The sequence below is a fragment of the Ambystoma mexicanum genome, chromosome 11, assembly GCF_040938575.1.
Source record: "Ambystoma mexicanum isolate Mex_15411 chromosome 11, UKY_AmexF1_1, whole genome shotgun sequence".
In the NCBI taxonomy this organism is placed as follows: domain Eukaryota; kingdom Metazoa; phylum Chordata; class Amphibia; order Caudata; family Ambystomatidae; genus Ambystoma; species Ambystoma mexicanum.
In genome coordinates, this window is record NC_090934.1 from 988,155,703 (window position 1) to 988,175,410 (window position 19,708).

At 44.4% G+C, this 19,708-nt stretch overlaps 1 protein-coding gene across 1 annotated transcript in view; it reads right to left on the reverse strand.

The window, feature by feature from the left end:
• Positions 1-19,708, reverse strand: part of LOC138505094 (uncharacterized) — a 717,078-nt gene that overhangs the window by 659,488 nt on the left and 37,882 nt on the right. Inside the window, exons 4-5 of the mRNA XM_069625408.1 lie at positions 7,653-7,919; positions 2,903-3,166 (exon numbers count right to left, since the gene is read on the reverse strand). Of these exons, the coding sequence (XP_069481509.1) occupies positions 2,903-3,166; positions 7,653-7,919 (531 nt within the window). The remainder of the gene's footprint in view (positions 1-2,902; positions 3,167-7,652; positions 7,920-19,708) is intronic.

A 19,708-nucleotide genomic window follows, 5' to 3' on the forward strand; every position in this document is an offset into this window, starting at 1 on the left:
AATACTTGCCTCCCTTTAAGTGTTGAAATTGAACTTAAATACCATAGCCCTGATTTTCTTAGTCAAACTTTCTGCTCAGCCTACGATACCCAGAGAGTGCTTTGGTCTCTGAGACAGACTCAACATTGCCAAAGAGGTAATCCATCCAAAGATATTTCACACCATGAATATTTTCGCATCTCAAGAGTGTCACTTCAATCACAGCAATCAGTGAACTGATGTTGCTGGTGACCACCATAAAAATCACTCACAGTATTATAGCTAGGAATTATACATGATTTGGTGCCCATTGTAGGCCTTCGTGACTAAGCCTTTAATTTCGTCCTTTCCTGGAGATCTATGTCTGCTTTGATTTTTCCCTGTTCACTTTAGTCTGAAAGGTTCTACGTGAGATTTCGGCATTTTAATGGCCAGACACAAAAAAGACTGATGCCTTTCGGACGATTTTGTGCAGCATTTAAATGCAGAAATATCATGTCTCCCCACCCCTGGGAATCTGTTCACCCTGAGTTATTTCCTTCTTGGACTGCTATAAGATTCAAGTGGTAGATCATTTTGGCCTGATGATGAGCCCGTGTTTATGTGAAAATTGAGCCGCAATACTGACACTTTTATTACAAGGCATGAGTTGTCTTCTTGACTGAGCTCACCCAAGGACATCTTCCTAAGCTTCTGTGTCTACTTCACCACCAAAATGTTATAAGCTGTTATATTTGCCGAATTCCTTTTTTTCCAAAGATCTTGTAGGAGAGTTGAAGTATTTTTGGTTGATACATAAAACGTGTCACATACTTTTCTCTTGTGTCCAAAGACCTCTGCCTGGTCCTAAATAGTGCATCTTCTGCCTTCGATGTGTGAGGATATTGGTGGCATATTTCTGTTGCTCTATTCATCAGTGCATGTCAGTGCGTTGTCCATTTGTGTTCCTCAGGTTTGAGGATTGCTTTTCTAGATTCTTCCCCATGAGCCTTTTTACATTTACTTCCTGTTGGTTATTCTCTTGCGGCACCGGGCTGAACACTAGGCAAGTCTTTTGAATAATGACATTCACCACCAGGTGAACAGTTGACACATCCAGCTCTGCCTTTGTGTAATGTTAGAAAATATTAGATATTTTTTTCATTTGGTTTGCGAGATTGCAATTTAGGAAGAGAACCATGTTAAGTCAACACCTACTTGGTCTATACTTTTTCAGATCCACTTAAATTGTGACGTAGATCAGAGCGTGGGCGTACAAATTAACATTGAAAATATCCACTTTAGTTATTTTGGCACCAGCGTGTGGCTGGATATTTGAATATTGGCAATATCAACTTTGGTTATGCCATCCTTTCAATTCCTTCATAGGTAAAGGTAATTGATATGGGATGAGCTGTTAGGTGAAGTGCAGTGGACAGCATACTCCCTCCCGATGGGTGTGCTAGTTTCCATTAGTGCACAATGCCTACCTGCCTCAGAAGAGTCTGTAGTGTCTTTCTGCGTCAGGTTTTCCTGTGTCCAACCAGCTAGGATTCTGTACAATTGCTGTTCAGACGCTAGTTTAAAGTCCATACCTACCAGCAAGTAAGGGCATGTGTGAAAGCCTATATTCCCCATAATATTATATAGTATGTCCTTGGAGTGTATGTGTGTAGAAATAGGTTAACTAGAGAAACTGCATTTTTTCAATATTAGGATGCAGGATGAAATACTTTGAGGCTTGATCATTTCCTACCCATTTCTGCCCTCCATTTCCGAGGGATGCAACTGATTAGATCATGAAAATTAGAGGAATGGCAGGAGTGGAACTCAACCCCAACCACTCCCATTTCAATTAAGTCACCTTGTAATGACACGAATCTCCAGGAGCAATTGATGTCACACCCCATACCTCCTGGACTGCTCCAAGTAATGGGTCGAGAAGCCAGTATTCTACAAAGCAATATTACCTGCACTAGAGCATGTTCGTGGCTCCCTGTGTTCAGGCTTCATGTGTATTTTAACAGCCGATATTCCCCGGAACGTGATAACCTTCCAAGAGTTCCCATATTGCTGCACCTGTCTCACTTGTGAGGTCTCCGCACTCAGATCATCCCCGCCCAGAGCCCACCATATTGTTTGTGATTGTGCAGATGTATTTGAGTGTGTATTGAGCATTGCTGTAGCCCTTTAACATTTATGGGCACATGTGCACAGTTCAGTGAGCTGCTTCTATGATATACTGATTTTACTTTATTCAGTTTCAATTGCCCCATTGCCCTGCGGCAGCACGCAGATTCCCAGGAGTCATTTGTCATGTATCTTCACATAGGTTGTGGGTCCTGGAACTACCAGGGATGCCCATGTTTCTGGTGTATGCAAGTGGCATAAGAAAGGGCATCAAGAACAGGCACAAGATGAAAAGTGTAAAGGCAGGAGCTCATGAAGCAAGCCCACCGAAGCCATGCAATACACAAATATTAGTAGCTAGAAAATAATCATGGTAAATAACACAATTATCAAACAGCAGGACTGTGATAAATACATACTAACATAACATTAGCCACCTTAAATCATTGGTTAATTATATTAATCTAAAACGTCATCACTATTAACATCAAATTGCGCGATTAATCACGGACAAACATGAAATAAGGTGTAGAGGCATTACCAATGAGGATGCTTCCTATTTTCCCTATTTACTTCAAACAGTACAGCCAATGGGCCTCATTAGGAGTTTTGCAGTGCAGGAAAAAAGTGGAGGTAATTCTGTTACCTCAATTTTTGCAGCACCTCCAAACTACAGGTTTTGGAGGTAAAGTGGAGGAACTACCTCCCATTACTTAAACCTCATTGAAGTCAACAATTATTTTCTGTCTCTATGTATTGTGGCTGTTTTGACACTTTCGACAATAAATCTGTACACTGTAACATATACACTTACATGTTACTCCCGTCACTGGATCTGATGTCTCATTGTACGGGCCACTGGCTGTTGTGATTGTGACAGTGTATTCCCTACCAGGGAGCAAGCTTGTGAAAGTAACAGGCTGTGCAGTTGTGCTGTTCTGGGTTTGGTTGACGGCCCCTTGAATGGCGATAGTGTATAGTTCCACGATTCCAGGGGGTTGGTTCCAGATGACCTGCAAGGAACTTGTTGAGTGATTGTTTATGACAGTAATATTCCCAAGTGGTATCCGTTCAGGCCCTAAGGAGGAAAAGGTCAGATGTCTTAATAATCTCTAAATTGGTGGAGCATTGAGACACAAATCATAATAGATATCACAGATGTATCAGGAACTGCATTTGGGGTCACCAGGATATGCCTGGTAACTCCCTAGGAACCCACAGGCACTGCCTTGCAATTCCTGGTTTGGCATCCCAGAGGGGAAGTCTGGCCTACCTGACCTCACCAGCTGTTGAAGACATGGGTCACAGAATACCCCTGAGGTTAGAGCAACTTGAGGCCGATTGACCAGTTCCAGGGGGAGCATAACTGGACCAACAATGTATAGGCATGTGCATGCGGATCAGGCAGTAACAAAGTAAACTACACTAGATATTGCTTTGTATACTTTCTGGAACGAAAGAAGGAGGGGTAGCCGTAAGTGTCAGAGGGCATAGGTCGACAAATTAAGAACGCTTTGTGCTTCGTTTAATAACTAAATTGTTGACGCTGTCTAGCAATTTTCTTTATTGCCTGGAGTAAGGAATGCATATTTGATTATATCTTAGTGAATAGTGAAATTATATTTTATTCATATCGCTCTCGTATGCACGTGTTTTAGAGTGCAACAAAAAAAAACATCTTACTAGGCCCAGTGACATTGAGAATGCGCAAGTGCATGGGAAAGGGAAAAGGGGGAAAGTGCATGGAAGGGGGGGAGGTAGAAAGTGCGGAACAGAGGAGAGAACAGAATAAAATAAATAAGTAACATTAATAAATAAAGGTGGTAGTGCAGCTAGCAAGTGGCAAGTGCTAGGTTAAGCAGATAGGGTATATCTGATAAGTGCAGAAGAGAAGTGGGTGGGGGACTGTACGGGTACAGATGCAGACCCCAGTGCAAGGGGTGGCCCGGGGGCAGGGTGGCAGGATGAGCAGGTACCTGGGCCCGAAGGACAGAGGGTGGTCAGGTGCACAGTGCCAAGAGATGAAACAGATCAGCAGGGGAGAAGAGGGGCAAAGACAGAAGCGAAGAGGAAGGTCTTGAGGTGCTTCCGGAACCAGAGATGGTTCTCCTCAAGTACTGGATGTCATCAATTAAATGTGCACATAACAAAAGAGTATAAGCTTTTAAACTGCAGTGGGATCTGATAGAAGCACCACATAGTTTTGGATCTATATAATATAATGGCAGCACTGGCACATGTGTGAATCCATCTTACAAGTGATTATAACTATAGCAAGGATAGGTGCTGGCAATGAGTCCATTCAGTTAAATAAAATATGTATTCCCTTCCTTGTGATAGGCAAAGATATTTCATTCTTGTAGCTTTACATTCCAATCCAAGTCAGTATGTGTTTCAAAGTAATACATATTGTTTAGCGATCATCAGGGCTCTTGGAATATGAAGGCGACATAGATGACACAAGTGAAACCTGCATGCACATGGATAGTAATGTCAGAGTGCTAGAACGATGAGATGGTGAGCAAGCTCTTCAAGGGCAGAAAAGTGCAAGGAAGTGAATGAAAACGAGCAAAACCAACAAGTATTTGTTGCTATTGAAATATTTAAGAAATAAACCTCTCCAGGGTGCATAAACCAACACACTGAGAGCATATTGATACACATACATCAAAATGCTGGGAGGCGCATTCTCCCAGTGTGTCTGTAATTAACACAATGTATTATGAGAATCCTGTTATGAGCCAGTGCAATCCAAAATCTAAGTAAATAAAATAATGAAAGAGGGACCGGAGAGTTTACAGAGAGCAGGGCTGACGGCCTGATTCCACATTTGCAAACGTTGGCCGCTGTCATCTTGGATGGGCCATTGGGTTTCATTGGTTGGTAAAGGGTCAATATGGTGCATGTAAGGCAGTGTTCACAAGCAATTAGACTCATACATTTCATATGATTTAATGAGGTGTTGCTCCATATTAATATCGTGTGAACAATTATGTGGAACATTAGTTAGATGACAAGTTTAAAAACTTAAAGCAATGAGTATAAACTCATCTATTATATCAATATCTTTATTAGGGTAGCCAGGGCAACATGGCATAAAAGGTGCTTTATATTGATTGTGTGAAGTGCTTGAATTTGTAAAGTTGAGGGAGGTTCTCAAACAACTTGACCCCTAGATATCAACTAAGCCAAGTAGGTATTTCTTGGAGTTACTTAGTTACGAAAACCAATATAATATAAAGTGCAATGTGTTTTGTGAGCAAACAAATGCATGTTGAAGAAAATATGCTTTGCAAAAAAGGGAATTAGATGAGGAGGAGAGTGTAGGAAAAAGGGTGTTCATTGTGAACACTCAACGTGTAAACGTAGTCGATAGACACAATCAATATTACATACAAAGAAAACAAACTTAATCCCTAATTATTTCAACCCATTTCATTTATTTCAGCTTACCAGCACTTTTGTTTCCGGATCAGCAAAGTACAAGTATGAGGGCGGGTGCCTGCATACTTTCACGGAAGCACCGGCACCGTTATTCCTTGGTCCCCATTCCCCATTCCTATGGGACTCAAATGGGAATTGTGATTTACAATTATTGTTGCCTGACTTACCGGACCAGTGGGGTTGTAATGAGTACGGGTCCGGTGGCTACCTCTGGACACGTAATGAGGGCCAATGACTCTTATCTGTCTGAGATTGAGGTTAGAGTTCTCTTTTGCCAAAATGCAGTGAACGTCTACTGAAGCGAACAATTCTTGATCACCCCAAATTGATTTTTGTGGAGAGGACTGATTGAGCTACCAACATTCAATTATTTACAAGTACATTCCCTTGTAGCAACATTGAACATTCACTTGTAAGAACATTGTAGTTTTACAGCTGAAGAAATGGCAAAATAAACATATTTTTTGCCACATAGAAATTCTATGTTTTTATCCTTGACCAGCGGGCACATTTTACAAATGCCCCCTTTTAAGGTCCCTGGAACATCGTTGAAAGCTGTGTCGTTTTTGTAGAATTAGAATTTTAAAAATCTAGGCATAATATGGCGTTTCATGGAATTGGTCCAATATTAGCAACCTCACTGTTCTGCACTTAAGCACCAGGCCTGGTAATGGCCCCCTCCCCCTGCGAGGCTGATATTGATATTAGTATCCCAGCACGTTGTACTGGGATACTAATAGTGTTTTTTTTTTTATTTGAGAAAAGACATGGGTGCCCTTTTTCAATTTCAAAGGAACACTACAAAAAAATATGGGTGCCATGCATCGGGGGAGAAGGGACTATATGTAATCCCTTCTCCCTTTCTATGGAATCAATGTATGCATCGGGACACCCCGGGTACACTACTGCTCTTGGCCAGGCGATGGACATGGAAGTGGAAGGTAAGTGAGCTGGGGATGGGAGGGAGCGAAATGTGTTAAAAAAAGGGGCTGGGGAGTTGGGAAATGGGGATGCATGCACGGAGGGGCACTTACATCACTATCTGGAGGGGGAAGATGGCGGCCTCCAGCTATGAGGAGGCTCATAGCTGGGGCTTTACTGTGTGATAAAGCCTCCGTTCTGAGCCTACTCATTGGCAGAGAGGCGAGGACCATGCCCCGGCAGGTACTAATACAGAATCTACCAATTATTTTGTAATCTTTGATATATGTTTTGCATTGTGATGGATCTGGTCATATTCAATTCTCAGGTAGAGGATTTTTTCCTTCTTGGGTCACAGAGAGCAGCGATGCATTAAATCAAAAAGTTCTTTGATATTTTTTCTGCAATATTTCATATGTATTTCATATCATGCAAACTCTTGCAAAAAATGATGCTGAAGAAGTAAAGCTGATATCCGTAACAGTATGGTCCAGGATTACACTTTTCTTGGTAATGAATAATCATTTCAATGTTTCAAGGTTAAGGGTGGAGACAGCCAAGTCACAATTCGTTTAAGCAAAATATACCCAGAAAACGTACCTTGGTACCACTACACAGACACATATGTGGACAAAAAACATCAGCAGTGGTAGTGAAAGATTCCTTTTTCTATGTTTTAGCAATTTTTGCTGGCAAAGGGTCATTGATATTTAAATATTTGCAAAACATTGAGGCATATGATGGCATCTTTCCGTCAAAAACACGTGTACATGGATTGTATAGACTGTTTCATATAAAGCAGAAAATCTTAATTTTTGTCATTTTTGTTTCAGGTTTAAAGCATCAATAATTGCGAGTCAGGCAAAGGACATCACATTGGGAACATTGATGGGTGCTGATGGCACCACCCATAAAATCACAGTGAACATCTGTAGCAAAAGAACTGGGGCAGTCCTGATATCATCAGAGCTCCTTTTAACACCTGCCTTATATGTACGCTTGTAGAGAAGCAGTGGGCGTAGTGAACAGCTCTTGCACTATTACGTTTAGCTTATTGCTAATAAAGAATATGAATTTACAAGATCACCATAGGTTTTTGGAAATACTGAATTCATATTTGCTGGTACAATGTCAGAGAACAAGAAAATCAGTGTAGGGCATTCATGAACACAGTATACAAAAATAGAAACTCAACTTACTTGTGTACGAAGATATGAAAGCAGGAAAACTGGTATAATTACCAGCAGCGACTGTCACAATGCGTATTGTGTAGTTTGTTCCAGGTACCAGGCTCACAAGGTTGGCATAGGCAGTGCTGTTTGTGACACTCCAAACTCCCTGTGAACTAGTGTATGTGATGTTGTAAATTAAATCTGCACCAGTCATATTTGCAGCAGGCGTCCACTCAAGGGAGATTCTGTTTTTCTGCACATTTTTCAAGCTCAGGAACTCTGGCATTGAAGGATCTATGGAGCATGAAAAAATGTCATGTATTACATCAAAAGAAAGACAGAAGTGAATCGATTCATTGACTATGCTTACCAGGGTTGTCCAACTGCAGGCATCGAGGGTCGGAAAACATGTCAGATTGTCAGGCTATTATCCCTATTAATATTCATGAGATAAATTTGTCATGAAATATTTCTAAATTCATGCTAATTTATTTCATGAATACTAATCAGGGATATACTGAAAAACATTAGGTTTGCAGACTTTGGGGCCAGGAGTGTGAAACCCCTGATGTATACAGTAGGATATAGGATACACCTCTGCTATTCAGCCAAGCCATCACATTTCAAAATAGAACTACATATGGAGTCACAATTTTTTGTCAGTGAAAACTATTTAACAAATATGTTTAAATAACATGTATTTAATACACGTTAACAATTTGACCTGCCCATCTTTACAAGAGCCTCTGAGTACTTCATATGGAACACATTGGCAATCAATAATGTTTCAGTAACAATGGAGATTACAGAGGGATGTAAATAGGGTGGAGCCAAGTACATAGAAATGAGCTGACGGCATTGAGGACAGCACGTGAGTGGTGTGCGGAAAGGGGACTTGTATTTTAACGGTGACTATGAATTTTAACTATGCTCCGAAATTTAGCTAGGGCTCCACATTTCAACAATGATAAAAACTGACCCCAGCAGTGAGTAAGGCTGTGAGACTCAGATGTGAGACACTGTGCTGAATCCAGTGTATGTCAGCATTGTGGATATATAAAGCACATGTCAGCTAAAAGGTGAATTTGGATTTGATGCTGCCCAACATGATGTTAACATTTTACTCCACATCACAGTTATGGACTGAATTGCTATGAACCATAAAAACTAACATTTACTAATCACTATCCTCTAACCGCTAACATATCCCCTGTTAATATTTAGGGCAAATCAGTACATGAGTTTTGTCTACAAACTTTGGTGCAGATTGATAACTGAATGTACAGGCATTTGTTCTGCGCAAAGTTAAGTTGAAATGCATGGAAATAAGCATGACAGAATTAGATCTACCGCAGTATACGTGATGTGAGGCGATCTGCTCAAAGTAGACTCATTGTTCAACTTGCAGAACTTGAATGTAGCGCAGTGCAATGTAACACTTTACATCAATTTTTCTGGCATTCCAATCAGCTCGGGTTAATCGCATGCTCTGGACATTTCTGGAGGGTGGTTGATTGAAAGGGAGGTGGTTCTGATGGAGAATGACAGGCACTTTTACATTTCATGTAAGTAAAATCTAAATCCATGGGAAGTCTCAGAGAGAGGGTTTAAAACGGCTTGCAGGAGGCTGGCTCTAGCTCTCTGACTGGTGCATTGTCTCACAAGCTGGCTGGTGATTACGAGCACTCACCGTCCCTGGGGGTTGGGGGGGGGTGTGCAGCAGAAAGACAGGCTGACAGAAGGCTTTGCAGAATCTATTGAAGCTCAGAGGGGAGTAAACCAGATAAAGAAGTCTCCTGTCCAGGCAGCTAGATGGAGATTGTTTGCTGTCTGGGGGGTACACACACAATCAAGCATTATTTCTTGAGTGAGTTCCCAGTTAAATCTAGGAATGTGGACTGGCGAATGTTGTCATAGATTAACAGGTTTGTGTGTTATTTGAGGGCTCTAAATTAGTGTTTTTTTAAAAAGTGACAGCGTAGAAGAATGTGCTTGCATTTTTAAACATGGTTAACTGTTTTCATATTCTTACCCATTCATGCATCAAAATTCAGATGTAACAGAGGCTTATACTCGATTATTGGCGAAGTTCAAGGCCTTGTTTTAGCAGAACTTCGACATTTATCGCAAATAGTGTTTTTTTAAACCCATTGCACAAAAGACTCAATGACAGCATGGAAAAACATCTTAAAGCATAATTATAGCAAGGCTCATTCCTCATTTGGAAAATAACTGCAAATGAGTTGTGCTTTGAATGTTTCATTTTCACCTTTGAATTACAAATTTGAAATGTCATGTGAACATTATGCATTGCACGTTTTGTTTTTGTATTTTTCATATTTCTAACTTCTGATAAAGAACCCAAGACAAAGTTGAATTAGCCTCCGAGTACTTATTATGTGTGATGGGGCCTCATTACGAGTAGCGCGGTAAAAACGGGGTCATTACCGGCATTGAGGTACGAGCGGTTCCGTGCTCGTATGACGCCGCTAATAGCGGGTGATTACGAGTGCGAGAGCACGCGCGAACCCCCATGCCGGTAATGGTCATACCGGCATGCAGCTAAAGGCCCACCAACCCCCTGATAGCACCATCACGGGACCCGCTGATACCGCCTTCGGCTAGGAGGAACCCCTGAATACCGCCCAGTAATAACAACATGCTAATACAGGGCTCGTAATACCGGTCCTGGAAGTAACGTCATCGCGTCGGAATGGGAAATGCGCCAGCGGCCATCTTTAAAAACACAATCCATTGCAATCCTCCCAAACCAACTGTTGTTCACAGGAGAGACCAGTGGGAATACTTACACCATGTCCAAGGCAACCCGGAAGACCACCCCCCGCCTGCGGAAAAAGCGCTTTTCTGATGCTGGATTGAACATGCTTGCGGACACCCTTCCCGCACATGCTGATGTGATCAAAGATCAGAACCTGAAGCGAGAGGTGCAGCACCACAAGAAGGAGATCTGGCAGGAGGTAGCCCGCAAGGTCTCCGCTGTTGGAACCACCTCACAGACTGTTAAGGATTGCAAGAAGAGGTGGGATGACCTCCGCCTCAGGGTCCGTAACATCCTTGCAAGCAACAGGAGGGAGGCCATGGCCACAGGCGGGGGTCCCCACACTCCTGCCAAACTGACCACCTGGGAGGAGATGGCAAGCACCTTCATCAATCCGGAGTCCATCGAGGGATTTTGGGAGATGGAGACGGGTGCGGCAACATCAGCAGAAGGAGGTGAGTGACCCTGCCGATCCCTGTAGGGGAAACCATGGCATAGGACAAGTGATGTGGAAGAGAGCCTAGGCAAGGCAATGCATGTCCCAACACCCACATGAACATATTCAAGTCCAGATGGAGGGCCAAACGCTGCCACACTGAAATTCATGCTGAGTGCCAATCCCATTACCAACACACAGCCAATACACATGGACCGTGCCCATGTAATACATTACACAAACCCCAATACAACGGCATGCCACCTGCCATGCAGCAAATGCCAAAATGCCCCCTCATACTATCCTGTGTGACACATATGTAACACATGAATGCATGATTAATGAAATACTCCACAGCACCATAGAATGCATCTGGCATGTAACACTATCACTGATGCCCTGCATCTCTTCTACCCCCACAGGCACCGATGGAGAAGATGCCAGCCAGGATACCACCACGAGGGCATCCACGTCCCGGTCACAGAAAAGGGTAGCCGACACCACCACCTCCGGGGCAGCCTCGCAGCCCACACCTACAGCAAGTGCGCCTGACACTGTCGACACCCAGCTGCCCACACCTACAGCCAGTGCGCCTGACACTGTCGACACCCAGCTTCCCACACCTACACCAGTGGAAGGCGAGGCCCTAGAACCACTGGCCACCACCGAAGATGACTTGGAGGAGTATGTGGACCAGGAAGGAGTAACGCATGTGGCATGTCCACGCACCCCAAGCCCTGTGTCCACCCCACACCCCAAACTCAGCCCTCAACCAACTACAGCAGTGCCGATCCCTGCCTGCACAATTCCAACCTGAGCCCCATCCCCGAGGACAGCATTGATAATGCAGGCCCCGTGACAGCAACCACGACCACTGCTGCTCCCACCAACAGCCTTGAGGTACAGCTGGTGAGGGTGGAGGCCCGACAGGAGTCGTTGTTGGACCTGGTGCACCAATACATTGCGGATGGCGAGGATACCAGGCGGGAGATAGCCACAGCCATAGCGGGTACCACAGCCGCCATAACGGCCAACACAGCCGCAGTCAATGCCTCGGCAGTGCTGATGAGCGACTGTCTGGGGGACATCACACAGGTACTGACATCCATCCTGCTGCACATGCAGCGGCCACGACTTGCAGCAGGCATGGAAATCCGCACCGACTCCTCACCAGCCACCACACCTGCTTCCTCTGTCCCCACCAGCCCTGTGCGTCCTACGAGACGGAGTGCGGGGCACAATGAAATGCTGCCCCCAGACAGCAAGAATTCCTGCAAATAGTGTGGGAGAACAATGGGAGTGGCTCAGATGGTGTTGGGGGTGAATGGGAGCATTAGGGGGAGTTTACTGGGTGGGTTTGGGAGTTCACTGGGGGGGTTTGGGAGTTCACGGGGGGTTTTGGGAGTTTACTAGGGGGGTTTGGAGTCCACTGGAGGTTTCGGGGGGGTTGTCACATTTTTGCAGTTTGATTCAATACACCCGTTGTGTGAAAAAACATTCAATGCCTGGACATTGTTCATTTTGTGTGTATCCATTTAATGTATGATGGTGTTCAGTGCCCAACTCCCAACATTCCCTGTGTGCATGCCCACATGGACCCAGTGTGTCACTGACACATGTCTATCAAAGTCCCTGTGGTTCAGAAGTATTCGTGAATCAGTGATTGCCGTTCTGCATGGCCATCCTGTGCATCACGTACTGGCAGGGGTGCTGCTTCACCTCTGTCTCCATCCTCATCATCCTCACCCGGTGCATGCATGTCAACGTCAGGTGGCAGTGGCACATTTCTCCCGACGCACATGTTGTGCAGCATGACACAGGCCATGGTGATCTTTGGCACCTTCTCAGGCCTATAAAGGAGTGCTCCACCAGACCTGCTTAGGCAGCAGAACCGCCCCTTCAACAGGCCAAAGGTCTGCTCAATCACAACACGGGTACAGGTGTGAACCCGATTGTACTCCTCTTCATGGCTGTTCCGTGGGTTCTGCACAGGGGTCAGTAGCCACAGCTTCAAGGGATATCCTCCATCACCTGCAAGCAAATACAAATAGGTGTGTGTCAACCTGAGCTGCCACCTTCAGGATTCACAGTCATGCCTGCAGCTATTTGGTGTGGACATGCACATGTCCCTGTACGTATGCACAAATATTATCTAGATGCATTCTATACTGCTATGAGGTGTGGTAGTCTGGATGTCCTTCAATAGATGATGCAGGGTGAAATAATGCATGCGGAGGCAGATGTACTGTGGTTGTACGACAATGTTTAGCCTCCCATTTATGCTGTGTATACTACACTGTGCATGGTCACACTAGCCACATTAGCACAGTTGCGATCCTGTTTAGTCATGCATTGCTTGACATACACATGATGGGCTGGTTGTGCGTCTTACATGTGGTCATTGATATGTGTAAATGGTCAGATGTGTGCCAATGATGTGTCATGTTGGGGTTGGGAGGTTCAGGTCAGGTATCATTAGCTCTGCGTGTATTCTCCACTCACTGTCCATTCCCACCCAGGTGGAGTATGCATCCCCCCCATTCCCACCCAGGTGGAGTATGCACCCCCCCATTCCCACCCAAGTGGAGTATGCATCCCCCCCATTCCCACCCAGTGGAGTATGCATCCCCCCCATTCCCATCCAGGTGTAGTATGCATCCCCCACCATTCCCACCCAGGTGGAGTATGCACCCCCCATTCCCACCCAGGTGGAGTATACACCCCCCCCATTCCCACCAAGATGGAGTATGCATCCCAACACATCAATACCCTGATGCACTGCCATGGGCCAGTCAGGCAACTCACCAAGCAGCAAGGCACGTGGTCCAGCATGTCGCTCCATGTGACGGGGTAGCGTGGAGTTACGCAGCACCATGGCATCATGTGTTGATCTGGGAAATCGGGCGCAGCAATGTGTGATGATCTTGCTGGAGTCACATACCATCTGCACATTGATGGAGTGGTATAGCTTGCGATTGCGGTACACCTCCTCTACGGCATGGGGGACTACCAATTCTACATGGGTGCAGTCCAGGGCACAACACAATTGAGCATGCCTGCCAATGCATGGAAGCCTACTTTGGTGTCTGATATCTCCTGGGCCGTCCGTGGTAGGGATATGTGCATGCTAGCGTGCTTCAGGGGGGCATCCAGCACTTGGTTCAGCATGCGTGAAAATAGAGGTTGCGGAATGCCATGCAGCTGGCCCACTGTGTGCTGGTAGGTGCCTGTGGCCAGGAAGTGGAGCACAGGCACCACCTTTAGTAGTGGGGCGATGGCAGTGCGTATTTCTATCAGGCTGACAATGTCGTCGTGTATCATGTCCACTATGGTGGTGATGGTGTCCCGGTCCAACCGGTACAGGGTGTGGATCTGCTCAGGGGTTAGATTGAATGGACTGGGTCTGATGCGAGGGATTGGTGGCTTCCTACGAGGAACTACTGGCTGCACTGGTGGTAATTGCTGGGCCTGTCTCACCCTCCTTCTCCTCCTGCATCTCCTCTGTGCTGCCTGTTGTTGCTGCTGTAGTTGTTGTTGTAGTTGCTGTTGTTGCTGTAGTGGTAGCAGTATAGGCATGTCCTCCAGCGTCATGATTGCAACAGCTAGTGGTAGCATTTTGGTGTAGGAAGGGGTGTGGTGTGTGAGTGTACTCCTTTTATACTGGGCCAGACTCCATTGAGACCACCTGTGGTGATTGTGTGCACCTGTGGCAGTTGGCTTGATTGCTGATTGCTGTTTACGGGTGGTCCGCGATGCCTGTATGGCCGCCATCGTGCAGCCCCTGATTAACGCGTTCGGGGAGCCGCTATTTGAATGCCTGCGTGGGTTGTGATGTCCTCCAATTACCGGCATGCCGGTATTTGATCCCCGAAGGGGCGCATGTATGCGCCCATGCCGGTATGAGAGGGCACGGTACGGGTGGTGCCGGTATTGGCAGGTTGTCGGGTCGTAATGACCCAGACCCGTTAACGATGCCGCTATTACCATTCCACCTTCCTTTTTTCATTACCTCCATTCTCGTAATGAGGCCCATGGTCTTTTGTGGTAACACAGATAACTGTGAATAACAAGTAGTAGTTGCAATTTACCGCAGGAGGTAATTTCATGTTGCCGTTTGTGATAATGTATTTTGCCATAGCAAAGTTGGTCACTGTTAATTGGGTTCTCCTCATGGGCTCTGTATGAATGACAGTATTTTGTTTACATGGTAAATGTATTTTGAGATAACGCCAAAAGGGCATGATGTGGTATTGCAAATAAAATACTGCAGGGACTTGAAATTATGATCTAGAGTGTACTATGTACAGTATTGGCTTACCATAGCGATCTCAGTATAAGAGCAATTTTCAGGCAGTACTCCATATTTAGCGCTCACCAAATTACCACGAGATACTCCACCAAGCTTACCACCAAAATACCACCAAAATAACTCTGAAAGTGGGGAATAAGGCACAAGTTTGGGTATCTCTCGTGGACTCTTCTACAATGTTCCATGTCCAAGAGGTAAAGAGAAAGCTGTTAATGATTTTTCAAATTAATTTTTCATTAAGTACATCAGGTGTAGGCAACCTGTGACTCTCTTGATGTGTGGGCTTGTGGCTCCAATGATCCCTCGCCTTTGACTATACGGCGATGGGCAGATGGGAGTTGTAGGCTGGGATGGGCAATATATCGACATTTAGGAATACATCAATATATTTTCAGAATCGATATAGGATGAGACAATATCATCAACATCGAGTTATAAACATATACATACATATTATTACATAAACTGCAATTTTTTATTTACATTTTGATATTCACACAGCTCTGTGTATTCTGAAACAGGAAGAGGAACCTCGTGTTTGCACTTTTTGGTATGTAAGGTTCCCCCTCTCTTTGGGTGGCTTGGTTTGTGTATCTTTTCTCTGATTTTTTTCACTTGTCTTCCCTTCATAGAATTCTCTTTCTGTTTTGCAGTCTCTGGTTCTTAAGATATGTGGTACTTTCCCCTCTTCCCAAGGTATTTTAGGCCCAGTCTTAATGGTCTCAAGCTTTTATGGTGATTCACTCTCTCACATTATTACAGTTCAATTTCCTCAACTTCAATTTCATTGGCTCATCAATTCCACTGAGACGATGTTCTGCTGTTTCATAATGATTTCCCTGATGGTCTTTCGGTGCTACCGTTCTCCCCGTTACCCTGGAATCTGTAGGGGAAGGTCTCCGGGATCTGAGTTCGCTCAGATTTTCTTTGGACATTTGCATTCTTAACCTTCCCATCTTCTCCGGTGTCCCGCTCTTGGTCCTCTCTCTCTCTGTGAGCTGGTAAGCCAGAGGACTACCGGACGGATCACAGACTTGGCAGCTTAGTGGTTCTGGTGTTGTTGTATGGGCACACTGCCCACCACAAAGTCTTTGTGGTCATGCCACCACCACGCTTGGAGTTCCTGTCTCCTTGGTTTCTCTCTCTGTATCGACGCTGGGTGTCCAGCATCTTGCTCTCGCTCTCAGTGCAGTCCCGAAAGCCGCGGTTCTCCTTCACTCTGCCCCTCTCAGGTGTTACGATGCCAGGGGCCTTCCCCTGTTTGCGTATGCATCTCTCTGCTTCATTTCGCATTAGCGTGTGCTCTCCTTTCAGCCTCTTTGTCTATGTTAAATGGTGGTCTCTATTTAAACAGACAGTTTCTCTTTCTTGTTTGTAACAGTATGTTTTAGTTTCTTCTTCAGCCAAGTCTCTTGTTTTTATACTGCTCTTCACATCTGATAGTCCCATGAATGCCACCATGGGAAATGATTTAGGGAGTTCCTCCCTTGGAGTGGGGTCCTTATCACCTAAGGGGGAGTCTCTCCCAGTGAGGTGCCACTTGCCCAGACCCCTATGGAGATTCTTGCAAAGCGGGCTCACTGCCCTACCCTCAAAGGGGGTGGCTCCCCCTTTGGGAGAAGGGACGAATTACCTTGATGCATTACAGTATGGAAATTGGAATTGTTTTCCGGGCTGTCACTGTTAATTGAAAGTCAAATTCCCAGATGCATTCACCAAGGCACTTATAAAAGAGTTGCATATTGTTGGGCATAATTGTTTTTTAATTAGCTTGGGGTTCGTGCCCTGAACACTGGCTTCTTAAAGTGCAATACAAACATTAGCTAAACCATTTGCTTTCAGAGACCACTTTCTATACCCATAGGAAGTGTTCCTCTGCTAGAAGGTGAGCCCAGTTTCATTTTTATTGAACTTAATCCATACCCCGGTAGGCTGAATAACTTCAGAGCATCACTCTCATGAATATGTCAGCTTTGGATTCGCGATTAGTCCTTTGTGTGACTGAACTTGTTGAAAATTGGGATTATCTGGTATCAATCCACATTTTGCTCAGTGAATATCGGTTGCTGGGTCGAGTTAGGGTATCTTGCAGTTCATGATTTAACAACCACTACCTGCATTCATAGTGAATATTATTCCAATTGGTGCACCGTGGAAGTCCAGCCAGCCCAGATTGTGGCTAAGGAGAGGGTCTGGAATCATATAATACATGGATCCTGGGAGCTGAGCATCCACTGAATAGTCATGTCAATGCAGCAGACAGCCTCTTGACTTAAAGCTTGAGACTTGGCATATCCTCAGCTTGTGGCCAAGGAACCTCATTGGCTGCAGCAGCAGCTCTCTGCCTTGAAGAGCGTTCTGTCTGGACTGCAGCCTATTTCCCACTGGTGAAAGGATCCAAGACTGACAACCTCTGACCGGGCTTTCTTTGTCCACTCACCTTGCCTGCAGTTTTCTGGGGTTGTCCTCCACCATGGAAGAAGCAGTGGTCATCATCCAAGATCATCTACTGTGTACAGGTAGAGATAATTAGGAACTGCACCTGCTTCAGATATCAGAACTGTCATCTAGCTGGACCCTAACCCAGCACCTATTTCAGTGACTGCACCTGCGAGCACTTGACCTCCTGCAACAGGATCAACAGTGTGAGTAGTCACCCCCAAAACCTCTTACTTACCTGGGGGTGGTCATCTTTAGTATTTTAGTTCAGGAGCTGAGTGTAAATACCACTCTTGGTGCCACCCCTTGCACTACAGCGATTAAATGGGCGTAATGTCAACTCCATAGCACTACCATTACCTTGCCATGGGTGGTGGTATTCTGGACTAGGATTCCTCATCTCTGGATCCCTAAGTGTGCAGGAATTGGGAGTGACCCCCCTCTCGCTTACTTAAAGTGTTGTTTATCTTTGGACTAAACACGTTAGAAAACATGAAATTCTCTTTCATTGTGAGGGAAGGATTACTTCAGTTAAAACTATAATTATAAAGCATGTTGGTTTATATTTGTTTAACCACTTTGTTTGACCACTTTTTCCTCTCTTCACTTTACTTGAAAAAGGTTTCTGCGTACTTTACAGATTTCTTTATATCTGTGTGTAAGTGTAAAGTGTTGTGTAGCCAAACAACGTATTATGTATATCTATGCGTAGGTATCAGTGTGTGTAGCAATTAGTTATCCTTAAGTTTTGTTTGTATTTTACATCTGTGTTGCCCTCAAATACTTGTATCCCTCTAAGTGTTGTTAATTATACTTAAATAACATAGCCCTGATTGCCTAACTCTGCCTTACTGCTCAGCCCATGCTACCTAGTGAGTGTTTGGTAAGACCAATTGTGCATAGCTCTAGCTCATCCACTTGGTAGGCCTCTCAGAAACCCCACACCACCGGCAGTTCTGAAAATCATATCTAACAAATGTTAATAAGAAGATTGTACATTTCGGTCTCTGAGACAAACTCAACATTGCCAAGAAAGCAATCCAAGCAAAGATATTTCACACCAATTAGTGAACTGATGTTGCTAGTGACCACCAACAAAATCACTCACAGTATTATAGCTAGGAATTTTACATGACTTGGTGATCATTGTAGGCCTTCGTGACTAAGCCTTTCATTTGGTCCTTTTTTGAACATACATGTATGTCAGCTTTGATTTTTCTCTGTTCACTCGATAGTCTGCAAGGTTCTATGTGAGATTTTAGCATTTTAATAATACCCGCACACAAAAAAGACTGATTCCTTTCAGACGATTTTGTGAGGCATGTAAATGCAGAAATATCATATCTTTGAGGGGGTTTCGTCCCCCCACCCCAGGCCTGCCGATGATCCTGTGTTCATGTGTTCATGTGAAAATTGAGCCACAATACTGAAACTTTTTTTTACCAGGCATGAGTTGTCTTCTTGACTCTGCTTCACGAGCTCTAGTCACCCAATGACATCTTCCTAAGTTTCTGTGTCTACTTCACCACGAAAATGCTATGAGCCGTTATATTTGCCGAATTTCTCAAAGAGTTTGCTCCTCAACCTGTAGCCTTCCGGCACTACACTTTTTTCTCAAAGATCTTGTAGGAAAGTTGAAGTGTTTTTAGTCGGCACATAAAAAATGTAACATACTTTTCTCTTGTGTCCAAAGACCTCTGCCTGGTCCTAAATAGTGCTTATTCTGACTTCAATGTGTGATGATATGGATGTCATATTTCTGATGCTCTATCCATTGGTGCATGTCAGTGCGTTGTCCATTTCCGTTCCTCAAGTTTGAGGATTGTTCTCTAGATTCTTCCCCATGACTCTTTTTACATTCGCTTCCTGTTGGTTTTTCTTTTGCTGCACCGGGCCAAAAAATGGCATTGTGTAGGTCATATTTTTTACTTTTCACAATCACAGCATCAAAGGATTACAAAAAAAAATACATTATCATATTTAATATCACAATAATTAATAAAATATTCATATTCAAATACAGCAATTAACCATTCCTACCAACCTCCTTCTCTACTGTACCTAAATCTTAAAAAACCTTAATTCTATAAAATCCAACTCATTTAACAACTTCAAGATTT